Source organism: Atractosteus spatula, chromosome 27, assembly GCF_055471065.1.
Source record: "Atractosteus spatula isolate fAtrSpa1 chromosome 27, fAtrSpa1.hap1, whole genome shotgun sequence".
Lineage (NCBI taxonomy): Eukaryota > Metazoa > Chordata > Actinopteri > Semionotiformes > Lepisosteidae > Atractosteus > Atractosteus spatula.
In genome coordinates, this window is record NC_142732.1 from 11,004,460 (window position 1) to 11,029,680 (window position 25,221).

Below are 25,221 nucleotides of genomic sequence, written 5' to 3' on the forward strand. Positions count from 1 at the left end.
TCGAGATTTTGTGCGCCACAGTTGACCTTGCCCTGTGAGCCAGTCACACGTCCATATATTATAGCAAGGAAGTGGTGACCGAGTCCTGCTCTGTGTGTCTGTTCCGGAATGAAGTTAATCTTGTGTGCAAAGGCGGCAGCACTGATAACAGGCTTATCTGCTCTTCAACTATCATTAAACAAACAAAACTGCAATGAAAGCAACTTTTTTAAAACGCCTGAAAAGTTCAATCTCAGTCGCCTGGCCTTTCTTTAGGAAGACTGAAGCTGAGCGAGCGCCAATGGCGCGTGTCCGCGCAAAGCGGCAGTTTCGTCTTCCAGAGGGGCAGAACGCGCAGCTTAGCTGCTGAAACGTGAAACGGCAAACGTTTTTTCTCTCTCATGCGTTTGTTTATAAAGAAGCCGACAGAAAGGCAGCTCGGGTCTGAGGACCCAGGGCTGCACCGCAGCCATGGGGGAAGAGTCCAGGCCCCACCGCGGCCGTGGGCGGGGCAGAATGACAGATACCCCCAGGCTAAAAGCCATGAGGGACGAGGCCAGGGCAGAAGAACAGAAGACGCAGATCAGGATGATCTAATCAGCAGCTTTTCAAAATCTTTTAGGGAGACAAATAAATTACATTTGGGTTCAAGAAAAACAGCGCAAGAGGCCGCAGCTGGAGGAAGAGGGAGGCCTTAGACTCCTGATGGAAGACAGCGTTTCCTAGTTTTAAGCCACGTCTGGAGCCGCTCATGTCCTCCCGGCGCTGCCGGAGATGAAAGCACATTCTCACGTGCCTGTGAGCTGACGCAGCGCTCTTCGTCATCGCCGCAGCTCGCGCCAGGCTGGCAGGCCTCCGCCATGCAGCCCCTGCCCTGCTGACGCCCCGAGTGGCTCTCTGTGGCGTGTTGCTGCATCCCCCTGGCAACTGGGCTCAACTGAGAGGGGCGCCCAGCACCCCACTTCCGAACAGGAAGGCCCAGGATGTGAGCCGAACGCCTCTGTGTGTCTGAGTGTTTCAGACCTCCGGCAGATGTACAGATGCTCAGGATTCTCTGTGCAGAGGATTACGGAAAACACACAGCCATGCTGGTCAACACAGACGTTCCCAGTATTGGGCTTGTATATGTGTTTTGGGTCTGAAGCTTTGCTCCTTCACTGCCTTCACCTGCAAGGCAGCCACTCCAGAGTCTCGAATCCACTTGTTATCACAACGTTCCTCCTCGCGGAGGACTGGGACTGTCTGACCCCAGGAGTTCAGCTTGTCTGCGTGGCCAGGGTGGCAGTGCCTGTTCCCTGCCCATGGCCCCTGTTTCGGTTCTGGCTCCAGAACAACAGGACATGTTTTCGACAGGGGGCTCCAGTTCCTCCTGCCCTGCACCTCTCAGAGTGAGTCAGAGTGATGGATTGGCTCTGGAACAGCAACAGCAGCAATCCCATCCTGCTCTGCAAGTCCCATGACCCTCCAGGACTGATCAGCCTCCCCCTCCCTCCCAAAGGAGAGCTAACATCACCCACTTGTGAAAAGCGGACAGATTTACGCTGCGTTCCTTTTGTCGGACACAGAACTGACATTTCTGCCTTTTGTTCGCTTTACGATTTTCGTGTTTTACTGCACTGGAAGCATCTGTTTCGTTGAGCAGTAACAGCCAGGGAGCAGGAACAGCACCTGAGCGTCCCCCTGACTGACCAACAGCAAGGTTTCCTGCTACCAAAAGAAACCTACAGTAACAAACAGGAATGGATAAACAGTTCATTCGTACAAACCCTGTCCCTCTCGCTTTTGGCACATGTTGAAGGGGCCTGTCTTAAATTAATTGTGGCCTTCAACATCAAAGGATGTCAAACAAACTCTTGCCTCAGATTCTGGGAGTGAACCAAAGCCATCTGCAGGGCAAAAGAAACGAGTGTTATAACGAGACTCCCCCATCCCACCCAGAGCAGCGACACTCAAATCCAGGTCCTGTTGGTCAGTTCGAACAACAGAATACAGAGGACAAAACGAGTCAAGAATTTCAAAGGGAACCCCAAGCCGGGGTTGCTCTCCAATCTATTATCAGGACAAGCTTGAAAGACACACAGGGGAGGAAACTCAATCCTGGACCTCACTACTGCAGCTCTCACTCGTGTAAAACAGACACAAGTGTTTCTCTTAGTCTCGGTGCTCATCTATCAGCTTAATGGCAACCAATAAGCAGAGAACTGTCAAAAACATACATCAGAAGGATCTTCCCACCATGCTCAGTGAATTGCAAATTACTTTCCCAGCCCCGATACGACCATTCGTTTCACTCCATAGAGCGCCAAGAGGTAACCCACTCCGTGCCCAGCAACGTGCAGTGCCCAGATGAGTGACTGAGGGACTGCTGTTCTGCACCAGCAGCTCACTTGCCATCTAGATTGGCGCATCCAGGGCTGAATTATAGCATAAACATCACTTGTTTAAAAAGACCTGAATCACAGAAGAACATCTATTCAGGCTGTTCAAGAGCCACATGCTGTTGGTAGCGTAGTGACATGTGCATACTGTGTACAGTACACAGACATCACAAACATTAAAGACTCTCGTCTGTTATTATCAACATCTTCTCACACTGGCAGGACAGAAATGAGCAAGAGCCCATAGGTGCCGTTACTACCACAGCACACTGCTTCATCTCTGGTTAGGATAACAGCACAGGCTGATAGATGCATTCCTGCTGCTGGGATCTGATCTGAAAAAGAATGTTTTGAAGGTTGGAAGTGGGATCAAAAGCCTGGCCTGCATGCTCGAGTGAGCTGTGGGTCTGAAAGCCCTCCAGGTGGGTTTGCAGTGAGGTAGCAGCCCTTCAAAGTTCAGGTCCAACACAAGCCACTTAAAAGGTTCTGGTGTTAATGGCTCCCGAAGGAGGGGTGTGACCATCTGCTGGAGAAAGAAGCATCCTGCTTTTCATTCCCAAGTTACGGAAAGAAACTTGGCCAATCCCTGCAACCTTGTTTTGTTAACCCACTGTGACTCTAACCCACCCACCCAGGCCCAGCGCCCAGTCTCCTTGGGCTAAGATTCAGACACCAAGATATAACTTGCTTCCGATTAAAACTGCTCACTTTAAAATAAATACAAATAAAATAAACACATGCCTGGCTCTGTGTTCAGATAAGCTCTTGCCTCAGTGGTAAAGGGCTGATAACAGCTCCTATGGCAGGGGTTTTGCCCACTGATTGGCACTGCGTGCCCGCATTAAGTTGGCAGGGAATTTATTTTCAGTCATCACATGGGAATCCACCCACCAGAGAGAAGGGTACAACTGAGTCTGCTTGGGCCTTTTTCAGCGGGTGACCTTTTCTTAAAGAATGGTGGCAATCGTGTACAAAGTCTCCATTTCGCAAAAATGGCTGCATCAAAGAAATACAGCTGCCATTAAACTGATAGACAGCTCTGTGTGCTGCCCCCCCCCCCCGGGAGCAGAGGGAGTGCTCTTCCTGCGTCAAATAAGTCAAACCACTGAAATAATCCACACGCAGCCACTGCGACCAGTAAAAAAAACTCTTCCTTTATTCATCTGGACCTGGCTGTCTGGAGTCTAACGAGGCAACAGCAGGGAGCAGAGGGCCAGGCGGGGAGAGGCAGGGGGGCGGGGTTATGCCCCTCCGTTTCCATGGTTAGGCTAGGGCTCCCATGGGATCCCACGCCGGAAGGACCACTGGTTCCTGCTTCATCACTTCCAGCACCTCGGAGGCAATGAACTTCTTGTCCACGACGACCTCGTAGACGTACTCCGAGAACCACTCGTCCGTCATGATCAGGTACCCTGGAGACACAGACCCAGGGAGGCGGAAGTGAGAGGCGACGCGTCCGATCCCGACCACACAGAAAGAGAAAACCCCAAACTGGACGCCAGTATATCGGAATGCAGCGCTGCCTCAAATTAAGAGCAATGGCCTCTACAGATCTTCATCCCAGAGCTGATACTGGTACTGGTATTAAGCTCGAGTAAAGACAGATAAAGACTTTATTGATCCCGAAGGGAAAATGAGGTGTTACATACATGGCTCCCGTCGTTTGTGCAAACATGTTTCTACTCTGCTGGGTTGTGCTGTTCCTTAAAATACAAATAAAATAAACACATGCCTGGCTCCGTGTGGTCAGATAAGCTGTAGCCTAGGCCTTCCCCACTCTTCAGTCTTCTCCCAGAATGGGCCCAAACACAATGAGAAGACAGAGGTACTGGGGGGAGTGGTTCTTTGCAAGAAGAGCCGACGTTGCCCCCCCAGAGCAGGTGAGAGCGTGGAAGCAACACACCGAGCCCAAAAGTGCTACAGGCTTGCCTCCCGCTGCGCCAGGCCTGCTGTCTGCTCTGTGCCATCCCTGCTCAAGATCAAAGGCGACTGGCAGCAACAGAGGAACAGTAAACGCACCTGGATGAAAAGTTGTTTTTGCAGGCCAGACCCACGCATCCTGGCCAGGACAATAAGGCGATTAAGGATCTCACAGCGTCTCCCGATGTTTCTAGCTTAGTGCACAAAAGCTTAGGCCCAGGCAGCTTGACTGGGCCAAAAAAGGCCTTTTGGGGGTCAAAGAGGCTTGGTACGGTTCTTCTCTGCATAGCAGTGTAACTCAGAATGACAGATATCATGCAAGATACAATTCAGCTTATTCTTTTTCTTCTGCTTTCAACTGCAATCATAACCATGCTCTGAATTAAGGCATTATTATTTTTGTCTAGCTTTCAACGTGATATGTCAATCATGCTCAACGTAGAACCATTCGTCAATCTGCAATTTTTACAGATCTGTTCTCGTTCTCTTTGAAATTGCAGGACTCAATTCAACACGTTAAGGGCCCTGCGCGGGTTTGCGTGTTGGATTCGCGAGCCATGGGTGAGGCAGGGACCCGATGCCGTCTGGCAGCCCCCTGTGCCCCCGAGGTCATGCCCGGGCAGGCCTCATGCACCACTGTGCCTCCTCCCGCTGGCCGCTCTCCCTCCGGCCATTGTTCCACTGGGAAAGGACACTCCCAGCCCCTCTTGAGGCTGTCAGCACCCCTGCGACAGACAGCCCTGCGATCAGGCACCAGCTCCTGTCGACAAAAGCAATTCTCTGCTGCCAGAACACCCATTTCTTATCCAAAACAATAAAGACGCGCAAATAACCCAGTAAGTCTCCTGTTCATGTTCAGGTGACAATCAATATGGTTCTTGCTATATACAGTGCATTGTATGTTAAACCATTCTGTTGAAATAATTGTCTAATGTGTATTTGAGATTGATGTGAATACACACACTGACGGGCTACGAGATAAGAAATCCCCAGCTCAGGAAACGGGCTCTCTTGGTCGCCAGCCATGTGTGGCTGGAGTGAGCACCAGTCTCCCGAGCCACTGCTCCACACTACATGAGCCCTCATTGCAGGATTAAATGGAGGAGATCAGGGCTGAGACTGAACTTTCACAGCCCTGCAGAACACCGGCCACAGCCTGTTCCAGCTGGTTACAGAACCCCAGAACAGTATTTGCTGTGGGGTCCTAATGGTTTGGCCAGTGGGAGAGCAAGGCTGTGGTAGAAACCAGATCACATGTGAAAGAAATCACTTTCTGATTTTCAGAGATTCCCTATTCTCTTATTTTCACTGGGTCTGGTTTCCTTAAGTCTGCTTTATATAACGCACATCTGTACAAAATCTGGTGTTCTGTGATCTAGCTGGAACATTGTACAGAGAAGACCACTTTATTAGTTTTAGATGGCTGTAGGCAGATAACTTATCTCGGCTTTGCAAAGTCCAAAAAAGTTTCAAATTAATGAAATAATGATTCATTTTTTTTAATTAAAGGTTCATATTATTTGAAAGAGCTTGTAGACCTGCAACATCGTGGTAACACCATGGTGAGGAAAGAGCGTTTTATTCTTTCAGAGATCACACTGAAAGGTTAAATAGTGAAGAGCTTTGCCTGAGAACAGCCTGTAAAAGCGCTTTATTTACAGGATCTATAAATTAATGTGCACAACATGTGTGTGTGATATGCACGCACCACATCCCCCGAGTGTAAGTGTAGAGGGTTCAGCCAGAGAGGTGCACTGTACCACACGTCTGGCAGAACTTGCCGCAGTGCAAGCGAGCTGGGGAGAACTACGGCATCTCTTACTCCTGCCCAGCTGCCATGGACCAGGGGCGGCACAGGAGTCATCCGGAGCCTTTCCTTCTCCTGCCACCGAACCCAGGATTAAAGCAAACCACAGGGGGAAAAAGGGCACAGAAATAGGCTGGCACATACATTCTGCTTTGGGGAAAAGTTTACAGCTAGTCCCACCTCGCTTGTCAAACAAGTCAGCCATCTTAGTGGCTGCTGATCTTTAAATTTCTTCTCAACAGTCCTGCGCCGCGCAGCCTGCATTTCCCGAAATGCTCTGGTCATGAAGGCAAGGACTGGAATACGTGTCCACTGGAGCCACAAAGATCTTACTTGTGTCCTAGTACTACTTCAAACTAAAAGAAGAAATAAGTTTTATTGCATATAGGATGCAACCTATAGCAATGTTTTACAATCAACGGACTCAAAAACGACAGCAAACATAAAACAACCCGTACTCAAAAGCAGGTTTAAATCAGAACCTTTGTAAGCAGAGGCAGGAATGTTCCAGTGTTCCTGCTGTCCCGGAGGTAACCTCAGCCCCCCACCCCTTCCCAAACAGCCTCTCTAATGCCAGCAGCTTGGACACATCCGGCCCGTGTTGTGGAAACGGGCTTCACGCTGGCCATTCCTATGCAGAATGTTATATTTAGAGCTATCAAACCAAACGTGTGCATTTTTTACGTGTTTGGTTTAACGGGGTCGGTTTGATTCCCAGACTGATTCCTGCACTTCAGACTTCCTAGGGACCCCTTTCAACAGCAGCCTGGACCCGGACTCACTGCCACTCTGCTCCTCCTGCCCTCTAACACGTAGTGCCATCTGTGCCCTGTGGGCAGCTGCCTACGGCCAGCTGGTGCAGCCCATGCCTTTAGAAAGGGCTTTTAAGGTAGCTTCTATATACAAGCTTGGTATCAGAGCACTGTGCTCAAAAGGTAAGTGATTACAGCTACATCACAGACTTCAATTTATTAAACAAAATCAACCTTTAAGAGTCATTCCAGAAAATCTAAGAATACTTCCATTAAGAAATACAATCTTGACAGTGAAGCCTAACTCCGTTTTTAACTTACAAGACCCTATGCTGTGCAAGTCCTGTGACTTGGGTAGCATTTAAAATGGAGATTTTCATTTTTCATGCACAGATTCATTAAAATGGTTTTTAGGATGATCGCTAGTAACTATTGTTCTGTTAATAATTCTGAGGCCGTTTTATATATTGTGAAGTCTCCCATTTCACGCACACACTGTAGAGAAGCCAGCTCAGACTGAAAAGCAGGGCATCGCCCGGGCTGATGAGCGGAGCTCAGTTCCCAAGCCACGGAACGAGATGGAGCTTTAAGAGGTTGGAGATTACAAGTTTAATCTGCGGAGGAATGCAGCCACACGGGTTTCCAAGAAATCTCCCGGCCCCCTGCTCCTGCTGCTGCCCCATGCTCTCCTGTCCTGGCTAGAGCCACTGGAATTAGTAGGCTAATTACAGCTCACATGCAGGAGGGTGCAAAACAGGGCAGGAGCTGTCTTCTGCACAGGCTCCAGGCTGCACCAATCGCCACAATGCAAGCCTGTGCAGGCAGCTGGGGGAACTTCTTCTGGACCTTCATGTGGCCCTCCTGGGCATTTCACCTGTGCCATCATGCCAGGTTGTACTGACTCCATCAGACAGCTGAAGCTTGTGCACAATTATTAATACATCCCCCAGCCTGGCACACCGATCACCAACAAGCACGTGACGCTGTTTCTGACCCTGCCGCACAGTGCCAGAGTCACAGGTTTCGGGGGAAAAAATGCCTTTGAAACCAACATTACCCTCTTTTTTTCAGCGCTAAAAAACCCCACAGAGGACCTTTCGGTAATGGAAAACTGTGTGCTGCCTGGCTGGAGCCTGGGAGTCTGGAAAAAAACAATCTGTGAGGAGCCATCAATTACAAAACCACATCAGTCCCAGCTGCGCTCGTTCGACAGGGAATGCTGTTGTAAAAGACAAGAGCGCAGGGCAGAGCAAGTGGCCAACTGTGCCTACAACAGACCATTAGCAGAAGACTACAACCAGTCCTACAGACTTCACACACAGGGCCACAGGAGCTGTCCCTAATCCCACAATCCCACCTGGGGTCATGTCCCAGTAGGCACACTTGTGGTCTTGTGTCCTTTATATGTGCGTTCCTGCTCAAGTCTGCAAGGGCTCAGGGTGTGAGCCTGGTCAGTACCTGGATGGGAGACCTCCTAAGAAAAACTAAAGTTGCTGCTGGAAGAGATGTTAGTGGGGCCAGCAGGGGGCGCTCACCCTGCGGTCCATGTGGGTCCTAGTGCCCCAGTATAGTGACGGGGACACTGTACTGTAAAAAGGTGCTGTCCTTCGGATGAGATGTAAAACCGAGGTCCTGACTCTCTGTGGTCATTAAAAATCCCAGGGCGTTTCTCGAAAAGAGTAGGGGTGTAACCCTGGCGTCCTGGCCAAATTTCCCATTGGCCCTTACCAATCATGGCCTCCTAATAATCCCCATCTCTGAACTGGCTTCATCACTCTGCTCTCCTCCACACTGAGAGCTGGTGTGTGGGGAGAGTACTGGTGCATCATCCAGGTGGGGCTGCACACTGGTGGTGGTGGAGGGGATCCCCATTACCTGTAAAGAGCTTTGAGTGGAGTGTCCAGAAAAGCGATATATAAGTGTAAGCAATTATAATTATTATCTGGGACACGGCCTCACACTAACCAGCCACACACTCGAGTGGGCCCGAGCCGAGCTGCCTACCTTTATTCCCTCGGTCGTCTCCCCAGGAGTTCTCCACCCTCCACTTCTCATATTGCTGCTCCTTGCCCTCCTGTGGGAAGCGAGAGGAGAAGTGAGACCAGCGGAACCCAGCGCTCCTACAGCCACCCAGACCGCACTGGTGTCGGCCACCCGACCGAGAAACCCCCACTGGCTGCCCTCGTCTTTCACTCCTCGCCCCCAGGCCCCGCTGGGGCCACCTGCAGGAGGCTGCCGGGCACCACACCTGCTCCGGGTGCACCGTGAAGAGAGCGGCTAGCAAACCCACAGGGCACACAGGCAGAGGAAAGGCTCAAACGCTCTAGATAAAGGGGCCATGCGCTGGAGAACCCTAGACACCCACAGCGGGAACGAACTTCACCCTCAAGAGAATAGTCTCCGAGGACCTTTCAGGAAAGGGAGAGCCTGCTGGGAAGGTGGCACCCCGGCTGTGATGTTTCCAGAGAGCGAGGCGGTAAGGGAGTGGGGGGGGGCGGACAGGCCGCATGTGGGACTGTGGAGTCCAGCTGCATCAAATGCTTTGGAATGTTGCTCACAGGATGCGGGCAGCTGGGGTCACTTAGGGGGAAATTGACAGTAATTTCAACAACTACTGGTAATTAAGCACTATAAACACGGCTCACGCCTGTGACGCAAGAAACAGGGATATGACCAGACCGCAGCAGACAGGCCCCTCCTCTAGCTCAGACCACGGGTGCCGGCAGCCCCCATGATGGCTGCCAGTAGGAGGCACATGTGCAGCACTACATCTGACCACCTGCTACCCGTTTCCCAGCGACTTCTCTAGACCGTCACACCCTAGGATTCAGCCCACCGTTGCTGTGATCACAGTGGCTGAAAGTTCAGGCTGCTCCATGTCTCTCATTGAGCGGCCTTGAGAGGAATGTCCTTAATGCCTACACCTTCGTTACAGGCTGAGGCCATCCTCTTTAAATCAGGAACTTGACTGACGTACCACACAAACACAGATCACTCATGAACTCTCATGCTGATCAGTCAACACCCAGAACCTTGGACTGCCGTCTTCCTAACCTAAGGCAACTGAGGTGTTCAAGAGAAAATGAAAACTGGCTTTTCGGCGGAGCCAGTGAGCTTTTCTGTGGCTTTCAGCAAACCTATTCAAGGTGTTGATGGGAGTTTTCCTATAGAAGTGAATGTATTTTCTTCTGGTGGGGCGGCGCGGAGGCACTGTACCTTGTCAGTGACAGCCGTCAGAATCATGGCATGGGTCATCAAGGAATCACCGAACACCAGCCGCTCCGCCTTTGACAGGTTCTTGACAGAGATCCCGAACACCAGCTCGTGGTTGAACCTGCCAGCACACAGAACCCAACACACACACACGTCATGTCTCCACCACCCCGATCTGCCAGAAGATGAAGGGTTAATGTACTGCTGTGCAGTGGTCTGTGTTTCATCTGAGTGCTGCCTGAAGACTTGGGGACTAACATGCCGTATCCAATTTACAAAGCACTTACATCCAAAGAAACAGAGAACATGCTCAGCATCAGTGTTATATGAGGGACACTCGTTTTAGCACGCTGCAGCACGGAGGAGAAGCCCTCTGGCTCGAAGCATGCCCACACACTCACACGTTCATGTCGTTGATGCCTAGCTTGCCGTGAAAGTGCTTCCCCACGTCACAGCCGAACCAGACTGCCTAGACAGGAGAGAACAAACAGAGGAATGCCAGCCGAGGTCTGTGAGAGAGGCCCTGTGCGGAGAAGCTTGTTCACACGAAACCCCCAAATTACTGCAGGACAGAAGCCAGTGACACCTTTTCAAAGTCAAATGAATTGTAAAACTTGCACAAAATACTTACTGCAGAAGCGTAGAGGGGATACACTCCTTGGGGATACATTTTCTATCAGCATATTAGCCATCAGAACCAAGATGAAGAGAAACTCGGCACTACTGTGCGCCAGGATCATTTGGGTTAAACACACAGCTACCAGGTAGAGGACAGTGGGCTGGGGCAGCTGCACAGCCAGAAACGGCATGAAGCAGCTCTTCCTCAGAGCAGGGAATGCTGGCGAGGGGGTCATCAAGGGATTATCCAAGGGGTGCTCAAAAACAAAGGAAGACTTTTCGTCCCATTGAGAAATCAACACTGTCACACAGCGGTGAGATTTGCATTATTAAGATATTGAGGTTTTACTACTTTGTATTTTCATGTTGCCTTTTCCAAGTGTAGAGTTTCATTTGCGTGAGGGGGGGACTGCTTGAAAGGGAGTCCAGCCACGAAAGGCCAAAGGTGTGTGGGAAGAAGGGGGGGGGGGGCTTCTCTTACTTTCACATTTAATCTGCAACAACACCAGGTTCTCCATGAAACGTTAATACGTATTTATGGTTGATTAGTTACAACACAAGCTCTGGGGGAGGGGTTCCACAGGACAGACCCCAGGCCTAGACGGGACAACTAAGGCCCGGAAGAATGGGCAACGCCAGCTCGAATCCACCTTTTCTCCATGCCTGCCTGCCTGCCTGCCTGGAGCACGGTCAAAAATCACAGCAGACCAGAACATCCCCTTTCACTCACTGGAAAATCACAAAAAACTCTCACCAGATAATATGAATCTGAATGCCAAGGGACACAAGGCTGAGACTGCCGTCTCCCGAGTCTTCACATCCCCCCAGCAGGGACCTCATCTGTGCTCACCCAGAAGGTCGGAGCACACGAGCCGACGGAACCATTTCTGAAGGCTCCAGTGCGCGATGCATGCACACAACCGCTTCACTCAGACAAGTCCTTCTAAAGTAAGGACAATCAGCTTCCAAAGGCTGGGCCTATATGGTATACCTTTTGGTGACTACATCTATGCTTTCAATAACTTCCACACACCTGGGAATTTGACTTCCACTTTTCTAGCTGCTGCCAGGACTTGTGGGAAGGAGACCTCACCTCGCCTTCCTTGATGGAGTCTGCGGCAGCCTTCTTGAGCACTGCGATGGGCTGGTTGTTGTACAGCGTCTTCCGGCCGCCCACCATGTTGCCCAGGAACTCCACGGTGTACAGCTTCTTGTGGGGGTTCTGGGGTCGGGGGTCGTGCACCAGGCAGATCTGCGCACAGCAAACGGAGAGGACACAATGAGCGATGGACCTGGAAAACGCACCCATCTCTCAAATTACAGTATCGTTTCATCACTGACAGTCAAACCCGTACCAATTCGTTCTCAAGCCAAAAGAGATTAACCTGAGTAAAGTGCAACACTGTTATGCCTCATCGGAAACAGATGGAATTTAGTCAGTTTAATTATTTAAGTCATATGGGCAGTGCGGGATTGCCCATAGTGTTATAGTGCCAAGTGTTACTGTACACAGCACAGAAATAAGTGTCGCCCTGACGGGAAGCAGCAGGATCAGTGACCTGGACACAGAAGGCTGCATTCAAAGAACTGCTGCAAAGGAGAAAAGTACTCAGAAGGTGTTACATAGTCTTGTCTCTGAAGTCGAGCGAGGTTACTTTGAAGCCCAAAGTTTCCGAAAGCTGACTATTTCGGAACAGTGGGCAATTCCTATAGGATTGCAGGAGCATTGTATGCGCAAGTTGACTCCTCACCTTGTCCTCGATGTTATAGAGCGGCTTCACGTGCTCTCTGTAGAACTGCAGAGGGGTGAGCGGCCCAAACCGGTGGAATGCCTTTTCCTTGTCCCGGAATTCCCAGCAGAAGCTTTCCGGAGGGCTTCCCAGACACACACTGGCCACTCTGAACACCTGAACACAAGACAGGAAGTCACAACCACTAGAGAGGTCCCTGACCAGCAGGAGGAGGGGAGTATTGGTGCTACAGGCACACAGCCAGGGCCCAAGAACCTCTCCGGGTACTGGGAGGAGAATCCCCAACAGGACCAACGTGGAGCAGAGAGTGCAGTCAGATGCTGTGCTCTTCCTGAATCCCATGAGACCAAAAACCACAAAAGACAACACGTGGACCGACACCACTGAATAAACGTAGAGGTTACATAGTGTACATGGTTTCAACTAAAACAGGTAAGCTAGAGGTGTTCGGTATAATCTAATTTATTGAAAATTCAGGGTCTGACAGAAGCCTAAATTTCTCCCTACAAACCAGATTTCCAAAAGAAACAAAGGCACTGCCTCCCTTCCCCTTTTCCCCACTCCTTGTTACCAGATCTTCCCACACCATGTGAGCCTGTGGTGGCCGGGGTCACAGAGGGACGGTGCTGCTCTTGCACGAGGTCAGCCATACACCTGATGGACGGACGCACTGCAGTTTCCTACAGGGTCTCTTCCGTTTGCATCTACAAGCTCCGAGTCAGATTCCCACAACGCCAGAGCTCTCCCAGTCGGGAGTGTTTCTGATCAGAGAGATCAGAACCAGCACAGTGAAGGCAAGAGAAATGATAAAAAACAGGCTAAATTAAATAAGCAAAAATCAACCCTTTTCAGGGACTGTTTACAAGCTCCATGGCCATGGTGCACTAACCCCGTCATGGCACAGGTCAGTCACTGGATTCCGGGGCCACAGCGGTCCGTATCTGTTTTGCTTTACGCTCAATCACACCGTTTCAACACATTTCTCGGAGGCAGAGTTTTCCACAATTGTGATACAGAAATCTAAGGAATTTCCTTCCTTTCCCGTGACTTTTTGTCCAAGTAAAACTGGTCCCTAGGAAGCAGATAAGCCGCAGAGGCCAGGCGGATGAGCAGAGGCACCTACAAACACACCCTGGCCCGGCCCGTCAGTCTCATTAAGTTTTCCACTGCCTCCTCCCTGCCGCACGCGGCTCTGTTTGTTTTCTTGCGGCGCTCTCCCGTGGCGCAGGGCGCATGCCAGCCAAGCCGTCTGCGGCGCGAGTGTGGCACTGGGCACAGGTGGCACCGACAAAAATAAGCTCCCACCACCCCCCCCCCCACCCCATTTGTCTTTCACCAACTACAGAAATTCCTTCCCGATGCAAACAGAGGAGGCCTTTCTCACTTCAAAGGGAGCACGACAGGCTGGCGGCTGCCCATGACGTCAGGGAATCCGAACTGTCAATATTGAAACATCTGCCTGCAGCAGGGGAAAACCGCACATATTGCGCGGGAGAAAATGCCATGTGGACCAGCTCCTACAAGCAAGAGGGGCCCCGACCCAGGCTCCTAAATCTCTCTCCAGGAAATAAACAGCCATTCCTCACTCTAAAATAGCACAAGCTGACAGTGCCATGTGTTTAGCGAGCTGGGTGCGCTGGCAATCAATCACTCGGCTCTAGATTTACAGCAGAACGGGATCTATCGCATTCGCTAGGCTCGTCTCCACGCCACAGTAGTTTAACTGAAAAACTTGACAACAAAGAGGCTTAAAGATTTATCTGAGAGTTATATAGTAAAGGACAGTGAGGGGAGAACTCTGCTGTGCGCGGCACATGGTGCACAGACAGCACCACCCGGAAAAGGACAGAATTTTGGCGCATACCTGCAACCTCTATGCAGTTTTCAAGATGAAAGCTGCCCTTGTAAAAAACTCAGTATCTGTAATCTTTTAAAGGTAAGAAGAAAAAAATGCTGGTTACCAGACTATGGGCCACGCACTTAAGCAAAACCTGGGGAAAATGACTGGGTTGCCAAAATAGGCCCACCATTGGGTGCAAGTATGCCCTTTTCCATCGTAAACCAAAATGACCACTTCCCCTTGTTATTCTTTCTAAAAAAAGAAGATTCAGAAGGTCGTGCAAAAGAAAAAAAAAGGGTTTTAAATCCTCAGGCGCTGGCAAAGCCCCTTCTGAAAGCGCAGCAGCCAGCTCGCGGCTCCAGATGCACTCCTCAGTCCAGCTCTGGGGTCAGAGAGGTCCAGCAAGCTGCAGGACACTGCAGCACACAGGTCAGACCGCCAGGGGTGGGGGGCCAAATGAGCCAGCAGATTTGGTGCAGGTCAGGCCAGTGACGTTTGTGCGGGAGACATCCTCCTCCTTTCTCTGCACCTCCATGCTTATTTCTTGTTTTACCCAATAATAAACACTCTTTTCAAATGTGGAATTTGGGGAAAAAACTCTCATTAGAAGACACGCAGGGTGGCTGTGATGCAGGAATTCGAGGCAGACCACACGCAAGTCACTCCCTTAAGGAAATGATTAGGGAAGGCATTATCTGCAATCATTTTCTTAAAGATCCTGTAGTTAACGGTCCTCTTTAAAAGCCCTCTGGAGGTAAGGAACAGGCTGGTCAAGAACCCTGTTTCCACTTCTGTTTCCCAGGCAGCCCTGAGGTGGTCTGGCCTGATGCAGCCGGAAGGGGCTCCCAGTGCAGTTAAGCTACATGGCAGGTCGCCTCTCTCCGTCACGCCAGGCCAGACGGCCCAGGATGCTCCTGCCTTAGTGGGAAAATAGACCATTTTATTGCCTGTGTATTGGCAGGCTGGCACGCGAAGAGCTAAAACACAGGAAGAGCTCCTCGAAACCTGATCTGTGGTAAAATCAAACTAGCATAACTAACCAAATTAATTTCCATGCTGAGGATATTTATCACCTTACTGTTCCTATGGGAGCGATATTTATGATTCATTCATACATGATGATGTTGCTCTTTAAAAATGCAGTGTAATACAGAAATTACCTTGAGATTTTACACACTGGTATCACAGCTGAGATTAGTCTTTACTGCAAGAGGCTGAACATGACATTGGAACAACCCCACAGGACCACAGCCAACTGGGATCCTTAAAACAGTCTTAGGACCAAACGCCACAGTACTTATCCTTAAGAAAAAAAGGGATTCCTGATCGTGAGAATGGATCTTAAAAACAAGAATGTTCCTCATTTCTTGTCACTAAGAAGCCTGTGTTTGGTGCACAGCTGGGTCAGAGAAGACGCTTGCCTCATCCATTGTCCCCATGTGGGGAGAAGGATGGCCACAGTCGCCTGTACCTGGGAAAGCACGGCTGGCCCGCGGACAGGCTGACACGGGGCACTGTCCCTCGCCCAGCTCAGCGGCTTGGAAGACACATACAGGACCCCAGCGCACGCGCACACACACAGCAGGCCTGGCTTTATGGCGAGCGTGACCAGCTGCCTTCCTTCTCCTGCCGTCTAGGATGGGTCTCGTTACGAACAGGTGCTGCTGATTAAGCTGCTAATTAAATTCCGCTATGCATCAGCATCTATGCCACATCTCAAAACCAGCGCTCAGTGAGAACATGCAATTATTTTACTTTTCAAGACGGTAACGTATGTCTTTTTCTAAACGCTGGACTCGTAAACAATCCTGTCAGCTGCGGATCGGAAGTGTGCGGGTCTGGAATGCTGGAGGGAAGACTGCTTCTCATTATAATTAAACCAGAGAATGTCAACATCTCACTTCCGCCTCTCCCCATCCTACCCCCCGAACTGGAAAAACCTGGATGTGTACCAAAACTGCCCCATGCACGAAATGAAGACAGCCCTCCTGAACATTTCTGAAACGTACATGCAGCTCAGGAGCTCGGAGATCTAACACCTGTGGGGCAAGTGCTGTCTGAGCTCACGTTCTGGACAGCAGCCTCTCCTTACCTCTCGTCACTAAAGCCCTGGGGCACCTGTCAACAGCAAACCTGGTGCGAGTAATTTCTTGTATGTACTGAGCATGCTTCATGAGAGCATAAAATAAACTAAATTCTTTATAAAAACAAACATGCATTACCAACAAAGCGGCACATTTCTTTAACAATATGTTCTCCATTTCACCCAGCCTTCTCAAAGCCAGTTTGCATAAAACAGTGCAGAAGAGACAACCTCATTAATACAACATGCACTTGGGACTAGTCAAATAACTTTGACTGGCATTTCCTGTTTAACAAACAAAAAGCAGATGATATTTCATTACCCACAATGGAAAAGAAAAATCTGCACACACGTATACGTTGAGTGTGAAATAAATCCCTTCGGTGCAGACCCACTGAAAACTTGAAAGCACAGATGGGGTTTCTGCGGATCTGCATTAACACTCACTGCGACCAGCGAACTACCCTGATTGCCGTCACTGGGGCACCGGGGGGGGCAGGAACGGCTCACAGGGGTGACATCAAAGCCATCCCTTTAATCAAAGGAAGGGCAATGCCAGTCCTTCTGGGCTGCACGGCTGCCGGTGATCACTCCACCTCTGATCTTAGTTAACTAAAGTGATTAGTGAGCCAAGACGTCAAAGCACCGGTGCTTTCAGGTCTTCATCAGTTGCTGGTAAAGCCTGCAGGACTCCTGCCCTGGAAGACGAGCGGCGCTCATGGCTGCTTTGATCTCTGTACGTTACACATTTACGATACCCAGAGGCAGCGGGGGGGGGGGGGGGGGTTAGGCAAGGGGCTGAGCTGTAGCATCTGTGGGCCCAGTGTGTCAGACATTCACAGACATGTGCTGATCTATATACACTGATGTAGCCGATTCTCCAGGAGAAGATGCAGATTTTTCACCCGGCAGGGCAGGTTCTTGCTTCCAGAGCTCAGATTCTTTGTTCCACATTCTGGCAGCGTGTCAGACAAGCGTTCAGGGTTCACAAAACGGAGGGACTGTGGCGCCTTGTTTGCAGAACGCACCGTCAGAGGCCCAGGCTGCACTCCTCTACTGATGTGCAAACAAAGAAAAAAGATTGAAGGCAGTTGCCTTGAGGCCGTGTTTACTCTGCTTATTATTAAACAAACAAGGTACAGTTCCAATTTCTCGACGGTGAAAGGTGTCTGTACAGAAGAGGACAACACCAATCACAGGTGGGTAAACAAAGGCCTGCTGCCAGCGGGGGCGAAACTCGAGGAAACTTAAAGTTACAGAGCTGAACAGCTGCTGCGGCTATTCGGATCTGGATCATTGGGATTTAAACCGATTGTTTGAACAGAGTCTATGCTCTGGTTTTCCTAAGCAAAGACCCCGTTTAACTAACCATTGTACCTCCCAAATCACCTGTGGAATAGACTGAAGATGTTTTTACATTTCGTAATGGCTGGTATTTGTTTTCAGCCCCACCAACTGAAGACGCTGTTCCGGATCCTGTGCACTCCTCTGTTGCAGATGCACAGAATGACGTCAGGGCTGTCTTCCCACTGCGAATCCCATGGTGCCTCGTCAGCCCTTTACACATCCATTAAAGAGAAGCAGCGCCCATCCCAAAGGGCATCGCGGTGCAGCAAGTCGAAGACATATATACCTTATAGCCCAGGCGATTCCAGGCCCTGCAACCCCACTAATCCCACTGGTGCTCAGCTAATTCTGCACCTCTGCCTGCAGAAAGCTGCTCACAGCCAGCTGGTGGCAGCCCTGATTCAAAGCAGTCATGTCAGGGCTATAGAGCTCATCCAGGGCCAGGGAATATGTGTGCCAAACCTGACTGCTTCCATTATTCAAACTGCTATGTGAAAATGGCACTGGAGAAAACACTATGAAAGAGATACAAGAATGATCAATCTCCTCTCTCTCTTCCTCTCTCGTCGGGTGAAGCCAAGCTATTACTCGGAACAAATCCTGGCAGGATCCACAGTTTGAACTGTTTTTCGTTTCCCTGGTCAGGGCCTTTCTAGCCATTTGGATTTTGAAATGTCACTGTCTACACAGACACGGGCGGGAGGTTCAACACCGACTGGAGGAGAGGCTCTACCCCACTGACAGCACCGTATATATTTTAATACTATAACATATAAAACACTAAATGCTTAAAAATGTCAGCTCTTCATCAGATCTGAACTTTGGAGTAGCCTCATCCATAGTACAAGTCACTGTGATCATACAGCTCCACCTTGTGGTCACTCCTTGTGGAGAAGTAATGTAGTTTATCGCCAAGAACGTCTGAAGCCAACATCAGGGCTACACTCAGAGCAGTGAGCTGAGAGCTAATGAGAAAAACAAATGGCTCTAATCTATCCTGATTCCTGGCTCAAACAGAACTAGATATGACTGACAATTCATAAATGAATTTTTCTGCTAAGATCTGAAATCGGGGTCAGCAGTTCGGTTGAGTCATAAGAAAGGAATGGGTTGGGTCAAACGAAGCAGTAAACAGTGTGACTTCCAAGGCACGCACAGCGTGATCCCTTTCAGACTGCATCAGGAGCCAATGCCAGGAACTCTACTGCATGTGTTGACCTCCAACGACCAAGTAGTGAGCTTGGTCACGTCTAATGACTCTCCTCCTACAGCAGTGTCCCCAGTCATCATATTCGGGCACTGGCTTGGAAATTCTGATCCAGGGAAGAAGCCCCTTACTGCTGCAACTGCGGCACTGCCAGCAGTACCCTAGCTTTCCTAAGAGATTGCCCACCCCAGTACTGGCCAGGCCTAGCCTTGCAGAGCTTCTGAGTCCTGACACCAGCAGACCACAAGCTGGTAACAGCTGGTGTTGCTGCCCAATTTTGAGTCACCCAGTGTGGGACATAAACATGAACAAAATATGAAGCAGAACTTTGCCCACAGACAAGACCGTGACCATGTAGCCTATGAAGCTCGAAAGGGACAACTCTGCTCTGCCAAGGGAGTCTGATCTGCTTTTCTGTAATGGAAGAGCAGCTCTTTCCCCCCCCACAGCAGGTTACCTCCTCAATCATGCTGTCCATGGCCTCGGACAGCTCCTCCTTCGTGGAATCGCTGGCAACCATGTTTCTCAGCCGGAGGCAGTACTCCCTCATCTGAGGCACAGAAAAGGGAGAAGATCAGGCGAAGCTGATGTGAACAAACTGCCTCGTGTTCTGGGGAGCAAAGTGAATGAGCCCTCAAGCTCGTTAAATGCACGACATTTAACGACATGTTTCTGCATTCAGGGATTACAAATACACACTGCTCGGGCCTTGCAGATCAAAGGCAGAAAAGCAACGCCTGAAGTATCACTGGAAGATCAGCATCATCTTGCGGGATGCGGACTGGATGCGAGCATGCAAAAAAAAAGAACCCACACAAATACACACGAGGGCTGATGACAGAAGTTTTCGCAAATTTCCAATTCTAAGATAAGATCACTTTATTGGCCATATACAATTTCGTGGATTAGGAATTTGTCTTTTCGCTTACCCTCGAAAAGCTTGCTCTCCGTGAGACACACAGATGGGGAGAGAGAAGCTTGGGGTCAGAGCGCAGGGTCAGCCATTTCAATCGATCAAAGTTTATTTATGAAATGCCCAACAATACAGCGTGCAGCAGTAAGTAGTTGCTGGCAATGAAATGTCTTTTCTACGAGCTCACCAGGGTGAATTAAGGTTCAAAATCACAGAATTAAGGTTAGAAAATAAGGTTACATAATAATGTAATGAAGAAAATAAACTCAGACAAAACTCAATATAAATAGAGCTGCTATGTGTCCAGGGTGTGTGCTATACATTATGTCCAAGTAGTGCAGTGTGCACAGTACAGTGAAGACTGTGTGTCCATGTAGCCATTACGGGTCATTTGCTAAAGGAACTGCAGGTTGGCTATTTAGCAGTCTTATTGCCTGGAGGTAGAAGCTGTTTCGTAATCTGTTGGACTTTGACCGAATGCTTCAGTACCGTTTACTGGACGGTAGGAGAGAAAACAGTTTGTGACTGGGATGACTGGGGTCCTTGAGAATGGACTTGGACTTCTTAAGACAACCTGGACTTCTGGAATTTATACGGCGCCCCTGGAGCAGCTGGGGTGAAGGGCCTTGCTCAGGGGCCCAACAGAGTAGGATTCCTCTGCCGGCCGCGGGATTTGAACCAGCAACCTCCCAGCCAATTCTGACTGAAAGTTAACAATGAGCTCAATGGAGATGAACCGTCTGGTTTTATTTTACACAGCAGATCAATTCCAGCGCTAAAAATTCAACTGGGGAATAAATGACCTCGGGAAGGACATGCGCCTTGCCCAAGTGGGAGACTACACTGCAGCTGCCCTCCCGAAACAACCTTCCTCACCTTGTGATTCAGGATGTCATTCATTCTTCTGGAAGCCTCGGAGCTGTGGGACTCTGGAAAGCACTTTTTCGGAATCACACCGTATTTTTCTGGAAAAAAAACGGGCACCATCAGACATTCCACTGCAGTAACTGGGTTCTTTCGTTTCAGAAAAATAAGATTTCAATTCAACTTCAATATTTCAAGCAAAATACAGCAGACTCACTTTTGACGTGAACTATTTTTACGTTAATTCTGGCACAGCCTGCACACCTTAGCTATACTTTGGGAATTAGCCTGTGCTTTTAATTTTTTTATCACCCTCAATATGGCTCGTAAACTGCAAACAAGTACGATGGGGAAGGGCGAGTCAAGAAAAGTGCCTGATTTGGAGTTAAAGATCCAGATTTTGAAGAAGTTAAGGGGTGGGATGACAGTGACCAGCTCTGCGCATACAGTATGTATGGCAAGAACGAATCTTCGATTCATGCAATCAGAGACCGAGTGAAGGCTATTCATCTGCTGTGTTCCCTGCATTTTATTTGATCTAGTTTAGTTTACTGCCCAGTACTGTATTTGCTGTATTACTGTTTTCACAATACTTTCAATTACATGCATACACATACTAATACACTTCCGATTGATTTAACTTGTCTAGGGCAGAGGAATAGGATGGTTGAAGGGTGGTGCACTGATTATACACGCTATGTCAGGAACCTGACCTATCATGTAAAACGGGAGTCCGCTGTAGAGAACTTTTACCAGAAAATGGGTTCAGAGCCCATTTAAAAACAGTTACGGGAGAAGAGGGGCAGCTGCTTCACTGTCACTTCAGAATAACTGTGACAGCAGAGGCAGCGCCAGGCCTGTCTGCTCACCGATGAGGTTGACCAGCATGTCCCACTGCCCCCCGTCGTTGGTGGGGTTGGACAGCAGGAACTGGACCAGCCGCCCGTCCACCGGCTCGTTCCGCTGGGCCGTCTCCACGAACACCTTGAGGAAGTAGTAGCAGCGCTCCACCTGAGAGACAGTGAGACAGGACAGCGCGTTAGTGGTGGACACAGCGGACCAGACCAGACCGGTCCGGCGAGACGCAGCGGACCAGACCGGACCAGACCGGACCAGACCGGACCAGACCGGCGAGACGCGGCAGACCAGACCAGACCAGACCAGACCGGCCCAGCGAGAAGCGGCAGACCAGACCAGACCAGACCGGCCTGGCCCAGCAAGACGCGGCGGACCAGACCAGACCGGCCCAGCGAGACGCAGCGGACCAGACCAGACCAGACCGGCCCAGCGAGACGCGGCAGACCAGACCAGACCGGCCCAGCGAGACGCGGTGGACCAGGCCGAACCAGACCGGCCCAGCGAGATGCGGCGGACCAGGCCGAACCAGGCCCAGTGAGAGGTAGGTACATGTTTTGGCATGAAACCAGAGGCTCCTGTGGCCCTGGGGAGCAGAGCTGAACACCCTGGAGGAGCTCAGGTAGAGAACAAGTCTGACAGGGGAAGGAAAAGCAGAGGCAGACAGAGGAAAGAGAGGCCACTTCTGGATGCTATGAACACTAGGATCTCCTTTACCTTGTCCCAGAAGAACAGGTAGGACTGACTGAACTCGAACTCTTCGATGTTGAACTTCTTCATGAATGGAAGACGCATCACATTGAGGCAGGAAAAGATCCAGCACCTCCCTGAGGTTAAAAAAAACAAACATTTCACACTACACTTCTGTACACACGAGTGTAACAAATCCGCAGAGTCTGCTGTGTGATGTTGATTTGGGGAGTTTTTACACTCAATGTGGAAAGTGACCGAGTCTTTAAAGTGCTCCCTGAAGCACATGGGACGTTGGGTGGTGCTCATGCCCAGTCTGACAGGTCAGTGTGGGCCTAATGGACTGGACTGTGTCCTTCTGCCAGGCTGTGCTGAGCTCCAGTGATGTGACAGAGTCCTTTCACCAAGACTTCTGGGACATTTAAGCCATAAGTATTTATCACAAAGGATTAAATGTGACCCAGGGCTGTGAATCAAATATTTCATTGCAATGTCCTTTTCCGTTAAGTCTTAGCTTGTGTGTCATGATAGTGCTGTGCTGGAACCACTCCAGAGAAGAGCAACCAGATCATGGGGCTTAATGTTTAGTTCCTTCACCCTGTCGGTGTGGGACCTTTTTAGTCTTGTACAGAGAAGAGTACGAGGGGAGGTGACACAAGTATTCAAAGTCCTCAAAGGCACCAACAAGGTCAGCCCAGTGGAGTCCTTTAGAATAAACCATGCAACGCAGTCTAGAAGACTAAGTGGAAGCGACACAGAAGAGCACTTCAAACCAAGAATATGAGATGCTTCTTTACGCAAAGGGTGTAGGAGTGTGGAACAAGCTGCCCAGTCATGTTGTTGGCTTCTTTCAAGAAACAGCTGGATGAGATCACTAGATCATTAAGCTACTAACTACTAGATGGTCTACAGCGGACTGGCCTAGTTGTTTCATCTCATCTGTAACTGTTTAGTGCCCTGATGGGCTGGCCAGCGTACCCGAGTTCTTCTGGTTGGTGACTGGCTTGCCCTCGGTGGGGATGCTGTGCTGGAAGACGTGGACGGTGTCCTGCACGGTCTGCCGGTGGAGACACACCTCCAGCGGGTCACTGCAGGTCGACACGTTCTGGGCCAGCAGGAAGCGGGGCTCTGCCTTCAGGCGCTTGCTGAAGGAGGCGATCTTCTCGGTGCTCAGGCCTGCGGGCACAGACACAGGAGGGGCACGGCAGGCCCTTGAGGGAAAACTAGAGGCAGGTTCACATCATAACATCACTTTATTAACCCTATACAATTTCCTGCATTAGGAATGATCTTTTCGCATACCCCAGCTTGCTCTCCATGAGACACACAGACACACAGATAGGGAGAGAGCATGGGGTCAGAGCGCAGGGTCAGCCATTGTATGTACAGCGCCCCTGGAACAGCTGGGGTTAAGGGATTCCTCTGCCGGCTGCAGGATTTGAACCGGCAACCTTCCAGCCACAGGCGCAGATCCTTAGCCACAGAGCCAAAAGCCAGGTTCACAGCTCCTAGTCTGGGAGGGCTTCTGCTTTCAACTTTGTCCCAGTTGCTTAACTGATGTCATTACAGCTATAATAATCCAAAGGACACCATGTACTGAAGACCTGCTGTACAGGCATTTTTACCCCAGAGAACATTACCAGAAGTAACCAAGTAATCAAAAAATGAGGCAAAATAGGTGGGCGGTAGGGTTAAAACTGCAGCCGTTAAGAAAGTGGTTCTTGTCGCAGTTTTATGGGCTGCAGTTTATTTGGGTTACAGGGCCAAGTTGCTGAGTTTATACAGTGTAAATCTAAAAAAAACATGGGCCTGGTGCCAACACACGCTGGCATCTTCTTAATAGTTTTCTCTACAGAAGACACTTAAAAATGACACGATCTCATTTTAACACACAAAAGACTAGCCTTCATTACTAGTTCACCGTGTGACAATCTCTCCCATTTTAAAGACCTATACTTTACGGTTTGCGTCTTTCAGTTTCCAGAAAAGAAATTAATAAACTCGCAGGAGATCTTTACCGGGTTCCCTCGATCTGGTGCCACTACACAGGCACACTGACGAGCGGACATAACCTTTGTCAGAGGACCTATCTGGATGTTGATTATCCAAAGTTACGTTAGTCTAAGAGTAATTTACAAACTTGCTATATAAAAAATACATATGACAAAAAAAAATCACAGATCAGAATAAGGAAGAATGTATGACATGTATAGATTTCAACAGCTGAAAGCAAACACTTTTAAAAGCTTTTAAAAGCTGACCGAGCACTCAACACTGCCTTAACTTGCAAACTACATTCCCGTTGGACGAAACCGGCTCATCTTACAGGATAATAGCTTTTTAACAGCTGCTGCATTACTGGCAAAACGCCTGAAACGGAGGATTCTGGTGGAAAATTCCAGTGAGCTCCATTAGAAATTAGCAACTGGCTTCAAACGCGCTGAACTGGCATTTATTTACTGGGTCGAAGTGGTTCAAACTGCTCACCGCTCAGCTTCTACTGGGAATCGAGTGATTGCCAGTACAATGCGAGCTGTCTCTTTAAAACGGGTGCTGGAAAAACACTCTGTTCTGGTTTCGAAACGCTCTGAACTGGAACAAGCTGGTCAGTAGTAGACACCAGCTGGACCTTTTCCACCACGATTTCCACCAGCGGCACCAGTAGGTCTCCTACTGCACAAGGAAAACACGGGTAACGGGTTCATCGATATAAACCTATGTGATCGTTACCGTGATTTGAAACCCGGCGCAAAGAAAGTTCGGGATTTAGGTTATCGGCGCCTCAAAAACTATCAAAGCGAACAAAACAGCAGTCCTGTCAAGCTGGTGGCTGAAAAGGTGAAACGAGACCAGAAACACTACCCTACCCGTCTCCATGGCGAGGCGATATTTCGTTAAAAAGACCCCGGTTACAAACACCGTCGCCCGGTCTCTCGGCTCAGGGCGGCGCGTCCGCGCGGCTCCCGGAAACAGGAAGCCGGGGCCGCAGCGCCGCGCTCCGCGT

The 25,221-nt window shown here is 49.8% G+C and overlaps 1 protein-coding gene and 1 long non-coding RNA gene across 2 annotated transcripts in view; one reads left to right on the forward strand and one right to left on the reverse strand.

Moving 5' to 3' along the window:
* Positions 1–5,106, forward strand: part of LOC148814418 (uncharacterized) — a 12,508-nt gene extending 7,402 nt beyond the window's left edge. The window contains exon 2 of the long non-coding RNA XR_016086123.1: positions 4,778–5,106. This is a non-coding gene — a long non-coding RNA (uncharacterized LOC148814418). The remainder of the gene's footprint in view (positions 1–4,777) is intronic.
* On the reverse strand, positions 3,491–25,186 carry blmh (bleomycin hydrolase). Its single transcript, XM_088906686.1, has 12 exons — positions 25,085–25,186; positions 23,196–23,393; positions 22,245–22,354; positions 21,542–21,683; positions 20,685–20,773; positions 19,353–19,445; positions 12,419–12,574; positions 11,761–11,919; positions 10,451–10,518; positions 10,053–10,170; positions 8,841–8,910; positions 3,491–3,769 (listed from the first exon to the last, which is right to left on the reverse strand). Exons 1-12 carry the CDS (start codon positions 25,092–25,094, stop codon positions 3,621–3,623), a joined length of 1,362 nt encoding a protein of 453 aa, XP_088762812.1. The 5' UTR covers positions 25,095–25,186; the 3' UTR covers positions 3,491–3,620.
* Positions 25,187–25,221: the final 35 nt, after the last annotated feature.